The sequence below is a fragment of the Halichoerus grypus genome, chromosome 12 (genome assembly GCF_964656455.1).
Source record: "Halichoerus grypus chromosome 12, mHalGry1.hap1.1, whole genome shotgun sequence".
Taxonomy (NCBI): Eukaryota; Metazoa; Chordata; class Mammalia; order Carnivora; family Phocidae; genus Halichoerus; species Halichoerus grypus.
The window spans coordinates 52,243,907-52,260,069 of record NC_135723.1 but is presented as its reverse complement, the minus strand read 5'-3'; the positions used below and the strand labels follow the sequence as shown (position 1 = coordinate 52,260,069).

The 16,163-nt window shown below is 37.2% G+C and overlaps 1 protein-coding gene across 1 annotated transcript in view; it reads right to left on the bottom strand.

The window, feature by feature from the left end:
- Positions 1–16,163, bottom strand: part of LOC118548991 (uncharacterized) — a 376,392-nt gene that overhangs the window by 71,936 nt on the left and 288,293 nt on the right. The window contains exon 5 of the mRNA XM_078059356.1: positions 8,150–8,253. Within this exon, the coding sequence (XP_077915482.1) occupies positions 8,227–8,253 (27 nt within the window). The 3' untranslated portion in view covers positions 8,150–8,226. The remainder of the gene's footprint in view (positions 1–8,149; positions 8,254–16,163) is intronic.

Sequence of the window (16,163 nt, the reverse complement as noted above, 5' to 3'; positions counted from 1 at the left end):
TCCTAAAAATATGGGACTTTTATGAATATATTCAAAAGGTTCTTCTTGATGTGAAGAAGATAAACTCTGTACTATCAAAAGCAGTGATCAAGGGTTTCCTGCACAGGGGTACAAGGAAGAGCAGGGGCCAATATCTACAGATGCTGATGAGTTTATCGCACTTACAGCAGACTGTTCATGAGGCCAACCAGTGTCCAAAGAGCAATACTCTGTCTGTCTTCACCGAGAAGCCCTTTGCTAGGTCTTCACCCATAAACAAGAGTACAATGTTTTCTCAGGTACATCTGTTCTGTGTTCTATTACATGATCTTTAAGTGAGCCCCTAACACTATGTCCTGAATAGAACAGAGAATTACAGACCAGCTCCTGCCCACAGGTTCTCCTTTACACATCAGGAGGAAAAAATTTTTGCTTTGAGCTGTCCTGTTCTAGTGGAGGGTGCAGGTTCCCCTGGCTTTCTTTCCTATTTTGTCCACCAAATGTGCCCAGGCACGTGACACTGTAGGACTTTGTCCCTGGCTTCATTCAAAATGGACATGATTCCTAGACCAAGATGAGATAAAAGACATAGGTTCAGGGTTAGGGTCTGTGATAGCCTCTCCCAACTCTGAATGTGCCTTGCTTGTTCTGTTCCTCCCTTTTCAAATGCTGTGAGCCTCCCGCTTTCCAAGCACCAGCTCCAGGCCCATTCCTATTTTCTTTCAGGGGATGCTCTGCCTACTATACTCTCCTGCCCATGCCAGGGATACACACTGAGGACTCCCAAGTACCTGCATGGATTCCTGGGGTCTCAGCCCTCCATGTTCATCTCCATAGCCGTGGCCTGCATTTCTCTCACCAGATCCCTACCCTCCAGCAGCCATGGTCAGTCTCCCTGGACTCTTTCCCAGATGCAGATTCCACCATACAATTGGTCCTAAATCCATATGAGAGACGGCAGAACAATGCAGCTGTAAATCCTCATGACTCCTTCTCAGCTCTCCTTTCCTAATGGCGTATCGTTATATGCTGGGCCCACTGCAATAAAAAAGAAATGACTACACCAGGTCGATGGCCCTCATCCTACTCTGCTTTGTGCCTGGGGTTGTTGCTGGGACCTATAAATCAACAGGGGAAGTGAGGGTGTGGAAGACACAAAATGCAAAGTGCTGGTTTGTAATTGCTGTATGTAATTCTTTGAGGTCAAACAATGGTTTCTGTTACTTTTGTTTAGTTACAAATTGTAATTATACAATAAAACCTTCTCTAATAAATTCCTTATTAGGAATGTTTGGCTTTTTCATATTAATTGCTGTTATGAAAATGGCCCTTCTAACACATTTAAGAGATGTTGGATTCACTTCTTCTTCTTAAGTCACATAAACACCCTCTGTAAATGTCTTTACAAGATGAGCTGATTTTTCAACTCTTTCTTTTAGGAATCCCTCTAAGTTAAACAGTGCAAACCCTTGTTGAAAGTATCACAAACTCTCAGTCTGTAAGATTTAACTATATTCCTAAATCCTATTTCCTATCTCTCAGTACTGCCCCTTATGCAGTTGAACAGTTTGATAGTCTTTTCGGTATTAACCTGTGACACTGACAGAAAAAAAATATTTTATTCCGTTTTTTTCTGCCTTAAGGGGATACAATCCAATTTTACTTTTTCCTTCCTTACAATGCACAGAGAAATCTTAAAAGTTCTATCAAGAAAACATTTACCGCATATTTCCAATTCAAATGGAAATAGCTTTCACTTTTGATCTTGTAGAAAAACCCAGGCGAGTGATGAAGTACAATACTTTCTTTGTGCTGGACTAGGCTGCATGACTGTTACAGAATATGTTTGAGCATTTGAGCTAAGAGACCAGAAGAGGCTTTCCAACCACATGTTTAAAAGAACAGGCAGCAAAAGTGGGCTTAAGTCAATTACAGCCCTCCTTTCAGAACCATCTTGTGGGACACATACTACTATTATCCAGATACTTCTATCTAACGTCAGCCAACTCTCCTCTTAACTGGCTATGTTTTTGAAATCTACTTACTCTTGAGACTGACCATAAAATCAACACACTGACAAAGCAACAGTTTTAAATTCCAAACATGCATAAAACCCAGAACCATAATTACCTCAACGCTAAGCCAGTGGGAAAGTGAAGCATGTTGCCTCCTCTGTTTTACTCAGTGCAGGGGACCCTGTCAGTACTTCACAAGTGCCAAATAAATCCTCAGAATAACAACCTTCAGATTTGAGGGCCGACGGTCACCTGGGCAGAAATTAAGACAAGGAGAAATTCTGTTCCCAGGAGGGAATGCACATCCTAGACCTGATGCTCACATTGAGAGAAGTTTTTCCATTTTAGCCAGGGCCACTCAGAGAGGAAAATAAGGACCACTACTCTAAGTGAGCATGGTGCTTCGGAGAGTTCTGGCTCCTGCAAGCTGCAGACATGGGGTGCTTACTCTTAAGTATAAACTGAGATAGAGCTGACATCAGTCTCACTGGTTAGGTAATTGAAAATGTGTAGATCTAAAGCCCAGGCCTAAGGAGTATGCAGAAAAAAAGAGTTAGTTCCTAACTGCCCCCAATGATCTCAGAAAGAAGAAATGCTTTCACGCCGAGTCAAACAGACGAACGTGTTTTGTAAATAGGCCTTCAGTAGAGACATTATTTTGAAAGTTCCAAAAACAAGTTGGTAATTGTTGAGAATAAAAATACCACCAAATCTACACAGCAGTAATCAGGCTCTTTTTACATGAGTGGGCTTCAAGAATCATAACAGGCAGTGAGTTTTTAACTGAATGTCAGTTAAGTGACTATTCATACAAATGTATCTTACAAAACTGTTTAAAAATTTCAACAAGTAGGGGTGCCTGGGTGGCTCAGTCGTTAAGCGTCTGCCTTCGGCTCAGGTCATGATCCCAGAGTCCTGGGATCGAGCCCCGCATCGGGCTCCCTGCTCCGCGGGAAGCCTGCTTCTCCCTCTCCCACTCCCCCTGCTTGTGTTCCCTCTCTCGCTGTCTCTCTCTCTGTCAAATAAATAAATAAAATCTTTAAAAAAAAAAAAAAAAAAAAAAAAAATTTCAACAAGTAAGTATCAGTTTCCTATGATGCACTAAGCACTTTGCTAAAGGCTCTGTGTTTACTCTTACAAACAAAAAGAAAAAAACAAAAACAAAAACATGGCCCTTATCCTCAGGAGCTTCCAGTGTAGTGGGGACATTATCAAATAAGGTGTTAGGGAATTGCTTGGTGCTGTAATTTAACTAATGACTCCGCCAGGTCCTAAGAAGGCAGTGTGCTGAAAAGTTGTCTTCTGGGCATGCCATGTTCCCCTTGGTGTACTTCCGTCCATTGGGGACAGAAAGGAGGAATGCATCTCTATCGTGCTGGATTACCTCTGTCATAAGAAAGCCCTGCTTAGGTATGTGGTGACTTTGGTCATGGTTGTAGTACAGTCCCTTATCAACCTCTTAAATGAAAACACAGCACCCAGTGGAAACTCTGCTGATAGAAATTGCCAAGGTGAAAAACACATGGCAAATCCTCTGTGGTTCTGGCAGCTGAACTACACACATTTGGCCTCCAGGGCAGGCTTTGATTGCAAATAAGAGGCTGGATCTTGGTTTTAGAAACTCTTTACCTCTGCCACAGGATCAAAGGTACAGAAAGCAACTACCAACTGTTTCCTAGCAGCCTGCCCAGACAGTATGCTAATGAGCTGAGCACTGAGCTTCCAATTATGGAACTACTTCCAGAAGTAAACTTTCAAATGGATTCACTGTGATAGGTGCAGTTCTTAAGGATCTCAGTTGAGAGACAGGTGTAAGTTTGAGTATCTCTGAGTCACTGACTACTAACTGATAATGATGCCTAAATTTTCTCCATGGTACCATATATAAAATGAGAAGATGCATTCTTTCTTACTACCACCCTATGGTCATGTATGAATCTGAATCATAATTTTCAGATTATGAAATCAATAATATCACAAGATATCCATTTTTTTTAAATTTGAGAGACAGCAAGAGAGAGTAAGCACAAGCGGGGGGGGGGTGTAAGGAGGGGGAGAGGGAGAAGGAGAAGCAGACTCCCTGTTGAGCAGGGTGCCCATTGTGGGGCTCTATCCCAGGACCCCAGGATCATGACCTGAGCCGAATGCAGATGCTTAACCCCCTGAGCCACACAGGCACCCCACAAGATATCCATTTTTAAAGGATGGAACAATGAAAAACCATTCTGTGTTCAAAAGTAGTGTCTCTTAGTTTGAACATAACACTGAAGTTTTAATCAATCATACTTACAACTACAATTGCCATAGATACTCTATAGCTTTTTGGTGTGACAATATATATTCATGTTTGTATGTGGGTTATATGTGGGTGCAGAGGTGTATGTATGTGGTATGTGCATCCATGGATTTAAAGTTGGTATCCACTGAGAGAAACCAATTGTCTAATAGTCATGCATAATAAATTCTGGGGTAACTACTCCCAACATTAAACAACTGGAATAAGGATGCACTACATAATAAACTATATGTTGCCATTTTCTACAATCACTCATACAGAGGTTTTGATTCATTGCAGTTTCTGAATTATTGGGGAAAACGGCAGTTAAGTACCTCTAACAACTATGCAGGAACAGCTAGGGGAAAGAAAGGGACTATGAAATTAGCACTCTGTGACTGAGTTAAATATAGCATTTTAGTTCAATAGAATTGACTATCATAAGTCAAACTCAGGTTATAAAGAATTAATTTCTTTTTTATGCCAAATGCCTTTGTTTGATCCATAAATTCCTTAATGCACCCTGATTTTTATTGATTTTGTTCCTTAAAAATGTCCACTGCCAAAAGCTGAATTGCAAGTAGGTCTTTCCAGCATAGTTTTATGAATAAATCAGAACATGTAACTACCCATGATTTCTGTGATTGTAAAAATGGTTTTTCATTGTATTTTTGTAAGTTGAGGAACATTGTGCTTATTTTTACCCGCCTCCCATGGGGGGAATATTCAGTTGTTGAGAGGGAAAGAAAATAATATTTCATAATAGTAGCATACAGATAAAGTGATGTTTGGTGAAATACTTGTGTTATGTGTTAATCTTAAACAACTGTAAAGTAACCAAAACAAATAGCAGATTATGTATTACTTAATACAGCCTCCCACATTTATAGGATATTCTGCTATTGAAGCCACAACTTTATTATGGAGCTATACATTCATGCAGTTCTCCACTTATTCATTCAACAGATACTTACAAAGTGTATACCATGTACATGACACCACAGTAGGTTCTGGGGACACAGAGCTGTGATAAAGACAAACATGAATGATGTTTATCATAGATTTTACATTTCCTTCTAGAGAATATTTGGGTCACTGTCATTTTCTGAGTTCTCTGGTAAAGTGGTAAAAATTGGACGACAAGGCATGTATCCCCAAATGTAGGAAGCCATAACATATGTCCAGAACTTGTTTCTATCATACTGTATGGGAAAAAAGAAAGTGAAAAATTATATAAGAAGCTTAAACTGAGTACATTTTATGGTATCATCACTGAGATAACCATATTTGAAAACATTTTAATCAAGCCATTCTTTATAAATGTGTATGTGAAAAATTTTAGTAAATTTGCCAAGTTATGTAACCATCATCAAGATTCTGTTATAGAACATTTCCGTTGCCCTAATAAGATTCCTGTGCCCATTTACAGTTAATTCTTGTCCCTACTCACAGCCCCAGGCAACCACTAAATCTTCTTTCTGTGTCCCTGACTTTTCTAGACATTTTGTATAAATGGAATAGTACAATATGAGCGGTTGTGTGTGTGTATGTGTCTGGTCAAGTCAATCTTTTAAAACATAGCTATTTTAAGTCTTTACTAAATTAGATTTTTTAACAATTTACTCATGGACCTTATAACTCTTAAGAACTCTCATTAGGCATATTTGGAAGGCTCAAGACTTCAAGTTTATATGTTAAGAAACAAAACAGTCCAGGCAGATCTTTTGTTTGCATGACCAATTCATGGAAACGAGAGATAAACACAGTTGTCGCTGTGTATATTTATAAAATGATTTAGTGTCTCAGCAATTTGCTTAGTGATGACCAATGAATTATAGATTTTACAACCAAATTCATTGTTGACTGCAGTCCCAGAATCTCATTAGATCACATGTTTGAGTATAATTTGAGAAGGAAAATCTGAAAATCTTGATTTATCTTTCATGAAATTTAGTACATGATTTTACGTATCAATAGTATACTGATTGATTCATTTTATACCAATCCAGTATAGGTTTATTGAGTCCTGATCATGTGTTAAGCACAGTATTTTGTGCTAGAGATATAGATGAGTAAGATGGCTACAGAAAAAAATAAACGTGAATAGGTAAAACGATTCAATTGCATACAGTTTTTAAAAATTTTTATTTATTTTTTTAAAGATTTTATTTATTTATTCATGAGAGACAGAGAGAGAGAGGCAGAGGGAGAAGCAGGCTCCCAAGGAGGAGGGAGCCCGATACGGGACTCGATCCCAGGACTCTGGGATCATGACCTGAGCCGAAGGCAGATGCTTAACCATCTGAGCCACCTAGGCGCCCTACAGTTTTTTTTTTTAAACTAGTTCCTTTATATTTTGCTATTTCTTTGAGGTTAACCACTAAACACACTAATGAGAGCAAGAAGAAACAAAGCCTTTTGCACCTATAATTTTTCTTGCACAAAAGCGATCAAAGCCTCCCATGAGGTTTTTATTGGTAAAATGCTGATATCAGGGATATTTTGAATCCCCTACCTAAATAGACAAGTTAGTAACCACAAATCCAAGGTGAAAAGTGGCCTGATTTATAAAGGCATAAAAGGTTTTAAATAGGTCCAGCAAACTATAATAGAGATAGCCTGAAGAAAAGCAAGGTGAGACTAAAGCAACTAGATGATTTTTTTTTTTTTTTAACCATGTAAAACCCTGGAGGGGAGAGCCTGCATAAATAAGGAATTAAGGGAGGACCATTAAAATAAGAATTCCAAATTGACTAAGTGTAAGATAGAACAAAACCAAGCACTTCACACTGTGAGAATAGTGAAGTTTCAGTACAACTACTGCTTTGAAGCTGTTAGGAAGTAATTAAATGCAGGAGTTGCACAAATTCTTGACTCTAACGGTATCTGTCTGTAGCAGTGAAGATAACCATGAGGAAAAGGGAATCATAGGATCATCTGGTGTGTCCAAATGACCAGAAAAGTAGTTTATGGCATAAACTATGGACAAACATAGGCAAAAATTCTACTCAGTACTCAGCAGAGGTAGTTTGTATAATAGGGCAGACTAAACCTCTCAGTTTTTTTCTTTAAAAACTAAAAAACCCTTCAGGCCTAACTCAGTTCTTGCATAGGACTTGTAATTCAGATGCAGATTTCCTAGGTCCTCCCAGTGTGAGAAGTTGTCCTTCTCACTGGTTGCCCCCGGCCTCTGTAAAGTCAGTCTGGAGTGGGGCTGGCTTGAGTACCTCTCCAGTTCTTAAGGATCTTGGTACTCTGTTTCCAAACTCTCAGATTTAAATAGTGTTTATCGAGTTGAGAAACTAAAGAACTGTTCTGGTTTATCTGCTGTTCTGATTTAGAAGGTCAGATTCACTCTGTGTAAGTAAAGATACTTTCATAGAAGCGTTAAGCCTCCAGTTTGGGTTTGATCTGTTTGATAGAAACAGATCATTTCAATTGATCTCTTGTGTGGTATAGAAATAAAGTACCTTGCACTTCAAAGAACCAGACCTTTGCATTGGTCAGACCATCCATCTTGCCCTTAAATGTGTGATGAAAACAGTATTGCAAGCCTCCCCACTCTCATCTAGAGAAATTATTTTTTAAAAAAATTAGATAGCCCATAAGGAGAAGAATAAAAATGTGATTCAATCATGTATTCAATTTGTTCATTTAGGTAGTCATGCATGAATACAAACAATAAATATTTAACCAGATGTTGATTCCACAGAGAGAGTCAAGCTTAATCCTTTATTCCCCCTTGAGTGGCTAAATTCTCCAAGTTATTCCTCCAACCTAGAGACGTGATGCATCTGGAAAAGCAAATCCCAGGCTTCTTCCCCAAACTGCAGATATGTGCTAACCTTAAATATAGAAATAACACTATGTCAAAACTTACCGAGAAAGAAGAAACTTATCTGGATTACACAGATGTTGAAGGTTCCATCTCTCAAGTCTCAACCCAAAGGGTAAATGTTAATTTGGAAGGTTTGTGATATTACCCTGAAATAAACAAAAAACAAAATAAAAAACTCAGCTGTGATCTTTGTCAACCTGCCTCGTGGCTGACTTTCCCATCATTTTAAGAATTAGACTTTCCACAAGCTTCAATTGATATACTGCAAGACACTTCATGAAAATGTGTTTTTACAAAATATTTTCTAGCCTCCATCCAGAAGATGTGGAAACAGACCACTGAGTCAGTGTGTCAGATCCCCCGCAGTTACTCACAACTCACTCTCATGACATATTACCAGCTCCTGAAGTGCAGGTAGGCTTGGCCTCTTTTATTTTTGATATTTTTTTCTCTCCCTCACAATAGTTCAGATATAAATGCATACTTACTGAATAGTGTGGGAAGCTGGGCAGAGGCCTATTCCCAGATGGGTCTGCACTGAGGCTTTGTTTACTAATCTACAAATAACGGGTTAAAAAATTTACCATACTTTAAAAAAATGTATCATAAAATAATATTATATAACTGTATTACTAAAAAGTTTGGAGAGCAGAAAGGAAGAATATCCATAACACAATACCCCCAAACAGCTGCTACCATTATTTTAGAGTATTATTCCTCTTCTTTTTATATGTATATTTATAAGTATCTATAATTATAGTGTGTACAAGATTTTCATCCTGATTTTTTTTCTCCCCTAACATGGGCTCACAATAAGCTTTCTTCCATATAGGTATATGATATTTATAACTATCACTTTAATGTTGAGTAAAATGCATGTAGTTGATGTGTCATAATTTAATTAACAACTTAGTTATCATAGGACCCTGTCATGTTATCAATTTCTGGCAGTTATAAATGCTTCTCCAAACATCTCTATTATTTCCTTTTGATAGAACCGCCTACAGGATTTCTAGACATTAGTATTGATTGCATAGATATACTGTGAAATTGGTTTCCAAAAAATTAGGCCCCTTGTTAATACCATGAATAGTATATGGAACTCTTTTTGAATTAAACATTTAAATAATTTAGTCTTCTTTTGTTTTATACCAGGTCAAGATCTATGCTCGAGGGACTCTGTAATTTGCAGTTCATAAAAGACATTGCTTTAAAAAAAAAAAAAAAGACTTTGGTTAAAATCCCAGGGTGATGGTCATGAATATATTGCGGTCTTTGTAGATACTCTGGAGCAAACTGGACAAGGGGCAAAACCTCATCCAACTTAGTCCACCACAATACTCAGATATCTGAAAGACGGGATGTGTTCAGATAGACTAAATTTACATTCAAATGATTAAGTAATACTTGCTTTTCTATCTGCTTCTCAGTTGTATAAAGGTTCAGTTTGAAATAAAACATTGACTTATCTTAATGATAACCCAGTGCTTTTGGAGAAATGCCATTATCACAACCACAGAGTGAACAGACTTTCCAACAAAATCTCCTAGAAATTCATGATAAAAAAAAAGAATTATAGAAGTCCAACAGCATGCCATCATGTCTGATCAAATACTAAAAGGTCGCGTGTCCCCTTTTTCATGTTTTAATTCATCTATTATGCTCTTTGAAAAATGTGCATAATCTATATTAAGTAATGAAGTTATTCGATTTTGGCCTAAAGACCTGGAGCCAACATATAATCCTGTGCATTCAGAGGGGCCTCTTTTCCAAACCTGAAATGCTAAACATGTCTAAAAAAATATCCAGTCTAAATGAGCAGTTGGTAAAGCAATCAGCCTTTCACATTGGAACAAGCAACAAACACGTGCAACAACCCTCGCATTTCTCCTTTGATTTATAGCAGTCTTGGAAAGGAGCTTAACAAGGTGGCACAGAACTTCCAGAGCAGTTGCAGTCAATTTATTGTCTGAGTTGTTAAAGATGTTAATTAGATTAGGAATTTGCTGAGGCCCTTTTAGTCCTTGCAGAAAGAAGAGTGTTTCTTGTGTTTCTCTTTGAAACTCAGTTTTGTGGCATAAAAACACAGGAAAGAAGAAATCCTACACTCATGGAAATTGTAGGGTCCCATTGAATTCCATAAAATTGTAAAAAATCCAATAATAACAGTTACAAAAGAGCCAAGAAAGTACCAGACCTGTTTTTAAAAATAATATACTCCAACGATTCCTGCATTGTTTGATGTATAGAAGACAAGAAGTGGGCGGATCATGGATGGTATATCTAGGAGGCCTGGGCCCAAGAATGGAAATCACATTGGAGAGCAAAACCAAGCATGCATTGAGACGAAACAGAGTTTCTGGAAAAACAACAGGCAGGGCTTTTTACTCCAGAGCAATAAACATCAATCTGTATGTCATTTTAATACCCCGGACAAATGTTTTAATAGCGAGCTGTTGCATAGGCAGTGAAGAGGTTATTAGATACTTTGTTTTTGACAATTGCTTTGCCATAATCCATTCCAGAAATATGTTTTGTCTTAAATTGAATTAAACAAATGAAAATATAAAACAGTCCAGTAAATTACTTCCTCAGCTCAAAAAATTGCATGAAGAGAAAACTGTCTCAGAAATATAACAGGGAAAGTTAAAAAAAAAAACAAAAACAAGACTGCTATTCAATTAATCAATTTTAGGTGACAATTGGAATAGTAGGATAATTATTTAATAGCAATATTGGTAACAATCAATTATAAAGATTGTTGTCAAGGGCGCCTGGGTGGCTCAGTTGGTTAAGCGACTGCCTTCGGCTCAGGTCATGATCCTGGAGTCCCGGGATCGAGTCCCGCATCGGGCTCCTTGCTCTGCAGGGAGTCTGCTCCTCCCTCTGACCCTCCCCCCTCTCATGTGCTCTCTCTCTCAAATAAATAAATAAAATCTTTAAAAAAAAAAAAAAAAAAAAAAAGATTGTTGTCAAGATCCATGGTTCAAGGCAGTTTTGCTAAAATTATTTTCGGTAAAGGGTGAAACAGAAATATGCATTTACTTACACATGAAGCATGATTATTCACAATAGCACTCAGAAAGCAAATGCATAGGGCAATAAGAAGGTTAAATATTTTAAGCATGTAAAATCTAGTCAAGATCATCCTTAGGAAAAAGTGGTGGTTGCATGCTCCAAGGAACCTAACAAGATTGGTGGATACTCATTGGAAGATGAGAGTGCTTCAAATGAAATATTCTAACTACAAATGTAATGGATATTTTTGGGAAAAGGGATTCAGATTTTGCAAACCAGCTTTTTGGCCCAGAGGATAGTTTTTTGGTCATTTAAAAGGATTAGAGTGAGCCACTCCTATTGTGAGATCTTGGATTTTCCACTCTCTTCCTCCACTTCCGCCACCTCCCTGGCCAATCATGGGAAGGGGGTAGGATAAAGCTGAGACTCAAGTAGGTTTCAAAGAGGTCCTGAGCACTGGGAAAAGGCTAACGCTACTTTCAACTGTGACTCCTTTTAAATTAGAAGTTATTTAAGTAGCTCCAAAATGGTGTATTTGGAGGGGACTACTTTTAAATAAAGCTACGATGTTTTTCCAGTAATTCCATCCCATGGATGGTGATATGTACTGAATGTTTGTGTCTCCCTAAAGTTCATATGTTGAAGCCCTAACCTCCAGGAAGACGGTTGTATTTGGAGATGGGGCCTCTAAGGAAGTAATTAAAGTTAAACGAGGTCATTAAGTGAAACCCTGATCAGATAGCATTAATGTCTTCATAAGGAGAGACAGTAGATTTCTTCTTCTTACACACACACACACACACACTCACACACACAGTTGACCCTTGAACAACATGGGGGTTAAGAGTACTGAGCCCTTAAACAATTAAAAATTCACATATAACTTTTGACTCCCCTAAAATTTAACTACTAACAGCCTACTATTGACCAGAAGCCTTACTTATAAACAGTCGATAACACATATTTTGTTTGTTTGTTTTTAAAGATTTTATTTATTTACTTATTTAGAGAGAGAGAGAGAGAGAGAGAGAGTGTGAGTGGGGGGAGGGGCAGAGGGAGGGAATCTCCAGCAGACTCCCTGCTGAGCACAGGCCTTGAAGTGGGGGGCATGATCTCACAACTCTGAGATCATGCATGACCTGAGCCAAAATCAAGAGTCAGACACTCAAATGACTGAGCCACCCAGGCGCCCTGACACATATTTCATTTGTTATATGTATTATATACCATATTCTTACAATAAAGCTAGAGGAAAAAACATCATTCAGAAAATCATAAGGAAGAGAAAATATATTTACAGTACTATACTGTATTGAAAAAAATCCACATGTAAGTGGACCCATGCAATTCAAACTCATGTTGTTCAAAGGCCAACTGTATGTGTATATATATGTATCTGTGTGTGTGTGTGTGTGTGTGTGTGTGTGTATACAACTGCATATATATATCCACAACTGAAAGCAGCCCTCTACAAGCCAGGAAGAGAGGTCTCACCAGAAGCAGAATTTGCTGACATCTTAATCAAAGATTTCCAGCCTCCAGAACTGGAAGAAAATTCATTTCTGCTGTTTAAGACCCCCAGTCGGTGGCATTTTGTTACAACAGTGCAGGCAGACAAATATAGACCTTAAGCGTGCAGGCCATCACCATAAGGTATCTAGGCATTTCTCTCTATTTTCTTTAAAGATTGTAATACCTGTTTTGGGGAATTTCTAGTGAGCATCATAACTTACCCATGTTACCTGGTGCACAGATATACCCTAGTATACCCCAGCACAGCTACAATTTTAGACTTAAATCTATGATGTAATTCCATCTTGTCAAAGTTTCTCTTGTTTGTGGCGTTCCTTTCTACTTCTTCATTCCCCAGACTTTTACCCTCTAGGACTTGGTATATCTGTAAGCTCTTTAGTTTTGCCTTGAATTAATGTGAATTAATTATTATATTATTAATTATATATATTATCACATTTGGTAATTTATGGTGTAATTTTTGTCATTTTCTTTATTTCAGTGTAATTAATATAATCCACAGTTTATGATTCATACATACACCTACTATTTGTGTCTTTGAAACATTTTCTAAATATAGAATAAAAAGCTCAGATTAAATAGTAATCACAGCCTTCAGTATATGCAGTGTTATTTGTGTTATTTGGAAACAATTATATTTATAAAGTCATCTTCTTTTTATTTATTTATGCTTAAATTTGAAAAGTAAAAGCTAAAGGTATTCAGGATGTAGGGGCAAAATTAATTCAGAGTCTACATCTTTAAAATAAATAAGAAATTAAGTAAATTTAGATTATTTCTCCTCCCAATATGAGTAGTAAGTTTATAAGAAAACTTGTCAGAAAGTGGGTGAGCTAGTCAGGAGATGTGATCATGCTTGTTATTCTTTTTAGATTTTTTGATGGAAGAACAAGAAAATGTTTCTCCTTGTATATTTGGGAATGTCTAGCATAAAAAGGAAAAGAGATCGAGTCATAAATTTATTTGTATTGCTCATTCATAGTTATGTACCATTGTACATTGTTTGGGTTCTAACCATTTGAGAACTTCTCATTTTCCCCAAATAATTTTATGTTCCCTGAGGGCAGAAACCACAAATTTATGGTTCTCACTTTTAACCAAATATACTATTTTGCCCAGATCTTCTTTTTCTTGTCTTGGTTAATCTCCTTTCCATTCTCCTCTAGAACTCTGTCACTACTTCTCTAATCTTCTTAAATCCTCTATTTATGCTTGCCTACTTTCATTCTAAGTAGATGTCTTATACTTCAGAGAAAAAATTAGAAGGTATTTTTTCTCCTCTTCTTCACTATGAACATCAATGAAATTTTAAAAAGTAGAAGACAAAATTAAACGGAATTTGGAAATTTTGATAATTGCACAATATTTCCAAATAACTGTCAATAAAGAAGGTAAAATCTGGAAAGATTACCAAAATGAGAACAAATTACAAAAAGAAATAAAATGTAATGGAAAGTGAACTAATAGAAGGTGAAACATAAACATTCAGGTTATAAAATTGTATGGTACCTACCAGAGAGCTAGTTTATGCATGCATCCCCTGAGTGTCCCTGTTAATCACTGTTTTGAGAATATAGAGATCTCTTCCTCCCTCTATGGTCCCATCAGGCAGAATGTGTAGAAGTAGGTGCTCTTCAGTGTTCCAAGGCAGCGGCTTCAGGGGTGGTCAACCAGGAGTTTCTCTCTTGTAAGGAAGAGCGTCCTGATGACAGAACTTGATCTCTTTGGAATGCTGGCCATACAAAGCGGGTCAGGGCTACCTATAGTTGCTAAGCTAAGTTGTTACATTACAAAAACTTGCTGCATGTAGATCCCAGTATGGATACTTTGTCCAGTTGGCACTCCTGGACTCTACATAAGTTCCCCCAATAAACCTATATCTGGATCACTGTCTCCAAGTCTTTTCTTCAGCCTCACTGGACCATCACCCACCCTAGCTAGGCTTAGAGTCAGGTAGGGTACAGCTACACAAAAATATAGAGGATTTTGAAAAACAAAGCAAATAGGTTGGAAACAATAATCCACTGTATGGGTAAAGTGAAATTTCCAGGTCACAAAAAGATCTGACTTGGGAACCTGAGAGATGGCAAAACTGTTCAAGCAAAACCAGGGTACTAAGTTTAATAACGTGCACGCGCGCGCACACACACACACACATAAATTGAAAAAACATTAAATTTCAAGATTAAAGAATTCTGCTAGCATCCAGAAAGAAGAAAAGAGGTTATTTGCAAAGAAGCAAAATCAAACCAGTCTCATATTTTTGCTTTGTGACAGTAAAATTCTATAAAACAATGAAAACAAATTCTTTAAAGATTTGACAGTGGAGAGGATTATGACCCAATGATTTCATTATATTATAAAGACATTCTCAGATTTATAAGGTTTTGGAAAATGCACTAATACAGTACTTTTTTCCTGCCAAAGTTTTCTAAGTGGTCAGATGACTCAATCAAGAGCAGAACCCCAAAACTGGGGAGTCACAGTAGAAATGGACAGTGAATATTAAAACAAGCTAAAGATTAGGAATAAAGCGAAAGAGAAAATAAATACATTATGAATACTAACTTGTGCCAGAAACTTTCCATTTTCAAAAAACAACAGCTTAAGCTCATACTATTAATATAAGCTTGAGCTGGTATTTATATCCAGATCTGTCAGCTTCCAGAAGGCAAACGGAAATGAAATAATTATTTGTGAAAGAGTTTGATATGATGTCTGAATAATTGTCGCTATACAATCAAAAGAGAATGCAAAGAGAAAATAGAAATATTAATAACAGATAATTAGAAAGCTGATCAAATAGGATCTGCAATTCTAGGTTAAATAAAGGAAAAAAAACAAGAGGAAAGAAGAAATGTGAGCAAAAAAGGTAGTAATGTGGGGCACCTGGGTGGCTCAGTCGGTTAAGCATCTGCTTTCGGCTCAGGTTATGATCCTGGAGTCCCAGGATTGAGTCCCACATTGGGCTTCCTGCTCAGCAGGGAGTCTGCTTCTCCCTCTGACACTTCGCCTTCTTGTACTTTCTCTCTCTCACATTTTCTCTCTCAAATAAATGAATAAAATCTTTAAAAAAAAAGGTAGTAATGTTTGTTTACAAAATAGGGTTAAAATTATTGCTTCATCTTTTTAAATTATATAATTCGAGGTTATATACATCTGCATATAATGCTTGGGCTATCATTAATAGAATTAAAATTACAATACATTTCTGCCAAATCAATGCAAAAGAAATCAAACAAGCAGTCCACAGAGCAGTCTCTATGACAAAATATAGCAAAAGAAAAGAAAGAGATTAAAATACATGGCAACCTCTACAATCTATTTGTGATTGGATTCATTGTATATTTATTTTACTTATAACCCTTATTTTCTTGGACATATCATTCAGAAGTTTGCACTCTTTGGTTTCTCTTTCTTAGCCTCCTTGGCCAATCTTTCCTTTTTATAGGAACAACAAAAAAATGATTTATTTGTAACACAGCCCAGTCTCCATCACTTCAGC